Here is a 3103-nt window from a genome sequence, read left to right as displayed (position 1 = left end):
AAAGCATATAAGAGTCATTCTCTCATCAAATGTTAACAAAGGTTAGCAAAAGGCATGCCACGAGTATCATAATTTACAAAGGAGAAAGGCAACATCCTTTTGGATATGGCTAGATTTGGTTGTGAAGTATCATAATTTACAAAGGAGAAACGCAACCTCCTTTTGGATATGGCTAGATTTGGTTGCCTTCGCAACAACAAGAAGATCACGTGAAAGCACACTATAATCCAAAAAAATCATAAAGCCCATCCCATTCTCCATCCTAAGGAGAAGGTCGAAATAGAGACGAGGAAGGACATCTCATTGCCTCACCTACATGTGCCCTCACAAGCGAATCCCCCTCTTGAGGCCCCAAGTTTTCAACTAGAAGCATTTTGTGCACATTTGATGCATGGCCTTGTGCTAGGGTCGGTGTGAGGTCATACATAGCCACCCTATTACGAGACCTATTATTATCATCTATCTATTGGATGAATAATGAAAGCTTCACGTCCGTTCTAAGAGCTACACCGTAATGACAAGTGTACACCTTAAAACGATGGAATTTTTACCTTTTGGCCTTTCTTATTCTATTTGAACGTTTTTAAAAGTTTCGACTTGTGTAGCTTGGATAAACTTTTCAAAGGACATGTCCAAACATTTATTAAAGAAAAAGGTGAAATCATGTTTATCTTCACTCGTTGCTTATCTCTTCTCTATATTATCTTAAGGAAGAGTTTCACAAAACTACCAAGTGGTGGTAAGAATGTGGAGGTTCTGAAAGAAGAGCACTAGTTACCCACTAGTTAGGTAAATAAGGTGAATATATTATTAACATCCAGTCTAGATCATAGCTAATCATGATTTGCTAAGGCTAGTATAGTATACCGAACTCTTTTTAAGCGCACCTCGTGCGCATCAAAGGCAGTGCAAATTTGAAGTTTCCAGCGATGGCTCTTGAACTCTTCTCCGCCACGTGCACCCACCTTGACCACACCCTCCTCCTCCACTTCCTCTCTGTTTCCTCCGCTCCCAGGTTGTTTTCGTCCGCTCTCTTTGTCCTTGCGTTCTTTGTAATGTGGCTCCTCCTGAGCTGGGCGTACCCTGGCGGTCCAGCCTGGGGAATGAGGAGCTTCTTCTGCAAGCCTGCTGCCTCCCGCCGCCTACCTCCCATTCCAGGTCCACGTGGCCTCCCAGTACTGGGTTCCCTCCTCTCTTTCTCCGGAACTTGTAGCTACACCGCCCACCGCCGCCTTGCGGCCCTCGCGTCCAGCCACAATGCTCGCTCTCTCATGGCTGTAAGTTTGGGGTCCACACGCGTTGTCGTCTCCAGTCAGCCTAGCGTTGCCCGCGACATTCTATGCAGCACCGCCTTCGGAGAACGCCCTCTCACCCAGTCGGCGCAGCAGCTCCTCTTCGGGCGCGCCGTTGGATTCGCGCCCTACGGAGACCACTGGCGCAGCCTCCGCCGCCTTGCCGCCTCGCACCTCTTCTCCCCATGTCGCATTGCGGCTCACGAGCGCACCCGCCAGCTCGAAGCATCCATCATGCTAGAAGCCATAGCCTCTCACGTCCATGATAGCTGCGTGCAGAAGGTGCGCCCTTACCTGCAGCATGCAGCCCTCAACAACATTTTGGCCACCGTGTTCGGCAGGTGTTACGCATTCTCCGAGCACAGCAGCGCCGAGGCTGCGGAGGTGCAAAGCATGGTGCGGGAAGGCTTCGAGCTGCTGGGAGCCTTCAACATGGCGGACCACTTGCCTGCAGCTTTCGAGTGTGTCGACCCCTTGCGCATCCGACAGCGCTGTGACGAGCTAGTGCCGCGAGTGCACGCGTTCGTGCAGAAAATAATAGACGAGCACAGGAGCAGCAATATTGCTGGTGCTATCACTCGCAATAGTAACACGAGGGATTCGTGCGACTTTGTGGACGTGCTCCTCGGTTTGGAAGGGGTGGAAAAATTGGCTGATGCCGATATGGTATCCATTCTGTGGGTGAGTTGCAAAATAATAATGTTGTACCTTACTTACGCTAGTCATGTATAAGCTCTCCTCACATTTACGTGAAGTACTAATTTTGGGTTGCTGACTCGCGTTTGGCACAATAGGAGATGATTTTCCGAGGCACAGATACCATGGCCATCCTTACAGAGTGGATCCTTGCCGAGCTCGTTCTGAATCCTACCGTGCAGGCAAAGCTGCATGCTGAAGTGGAGGCCATGGTGGGGGTAAAGGGTGACACCGTCCGCGATGCCGATGTGGCCAGCATGCCTTACCTGCAAGCAGTTGTGAAAGAAGGTCTGCGCCTACATCCGCCTGGGCCTTTGCTGTCGTGGGCAAGGCTCGCCATGCACGACGTGGAGGTTGCGGGCCATCATATCCCTGCCGGAACCACGGCCATGGTGAACATGTGGGCAATCACGCATGATCCCGCCATTTGGTCCGAACCCGACAAGTTCGCGCCAGAGCGGTTCCTACCTAGGGACGGCGGGGAGGACCTGGATGTGAGGGGGAGCGACCTGCGCTTGGCTCCCTTCGGTGCGGGCGCAAGAGTTTGCCCCGGCAAGGCCCTCGCCTTGGCAACAGTTCACCTCTGGGTGGCCAAGATCGTGCAACGATTTCACCTCTCCGTAGACGAGCGCTATCCTGTGGAACTTACGGAGCTGCTGAAGCTTTCCTGTGAAATGGCGGTGCCTCTGTCGGCTCATTTCACTGATAGGCAGCATCGGGCATGAGAATAATAATATAGTAACTGGACTCTACTAACTTTAAGCTACCGTGGTGAGAGTGTTCTGTGTTATGTGAGGGAGAGTTACCTCTTTTGAAACTAGGTCCTGTACTTCATAAAGATATATATATTAAAGTTAATTCAAAACACACTCTTCACACAGACACACAAAGCTTCTATGTTGTAATTGATTGTTAAAGGTGTGATCTAAGTGCAACAAATTCAAATAGCATCCCTGAAACGAGCATTCATGAGGTATTTATTCGTACACCCTGAAACAGACATTCATTAGCTATTCATTCACACACAAACACTATTCTTCTTAATATAAAATGTATGGCTTTGTGAACTTTTATGTTGTAATTGATTGTTAATACTAGTTTGGTACTAGGAAAGA

The 3103-nt window shown here is 49.4% G+C and overlaps 1 protein-coding gene across 1 annotated transcript; it reads left to right on the top strand.

The window, feature by feature from the left end:
• The first annotated feature begins 922 nt into the window (after window positions 1-922).
• On the top strand, window positions 923-2810 carry LOC147630612 (cytochrome P450 78A4-like). The gene is made up of 2 exons (XM_086810020.1): window positions 923-1973; window positions 2087-2810. The coding sequence occupies exons 1-2, from the start codon at window positions 930-932 to the stop codon at window positions 2711-2713; spliced, it is 1671 nt and encodes a 556-aa protein (XP_086666146.1). The 5' UTR covers window positions 923-929; the 3' UTR covers window positions 2714-2810.
• The last annotated feature ends 293 nt before the right edge of the window (window positions 2811-3103 follow it).

The sequence above is a fragment of the Cibotium barometz genome, chromosome 16 (assembly GCF_041138505.1).
Source record: "Cibotium barometz isolate CiBa-2024 chromosome 16, ASM4113850v1, whole genome shotgun sequence".
NCBI classification, from domain to species: domain Eukaryota; kingdom Viridiplantae; phylum Streptophyta; class Polypodiopsida; order Cyatheales; family Cibotiaceae; genus Cibotium; species Cibotium barometz.
Note: the sequence above shows the minus strand (reverse complement) of the source record. Positions and strands in the feature narration are given on the sequence as shown.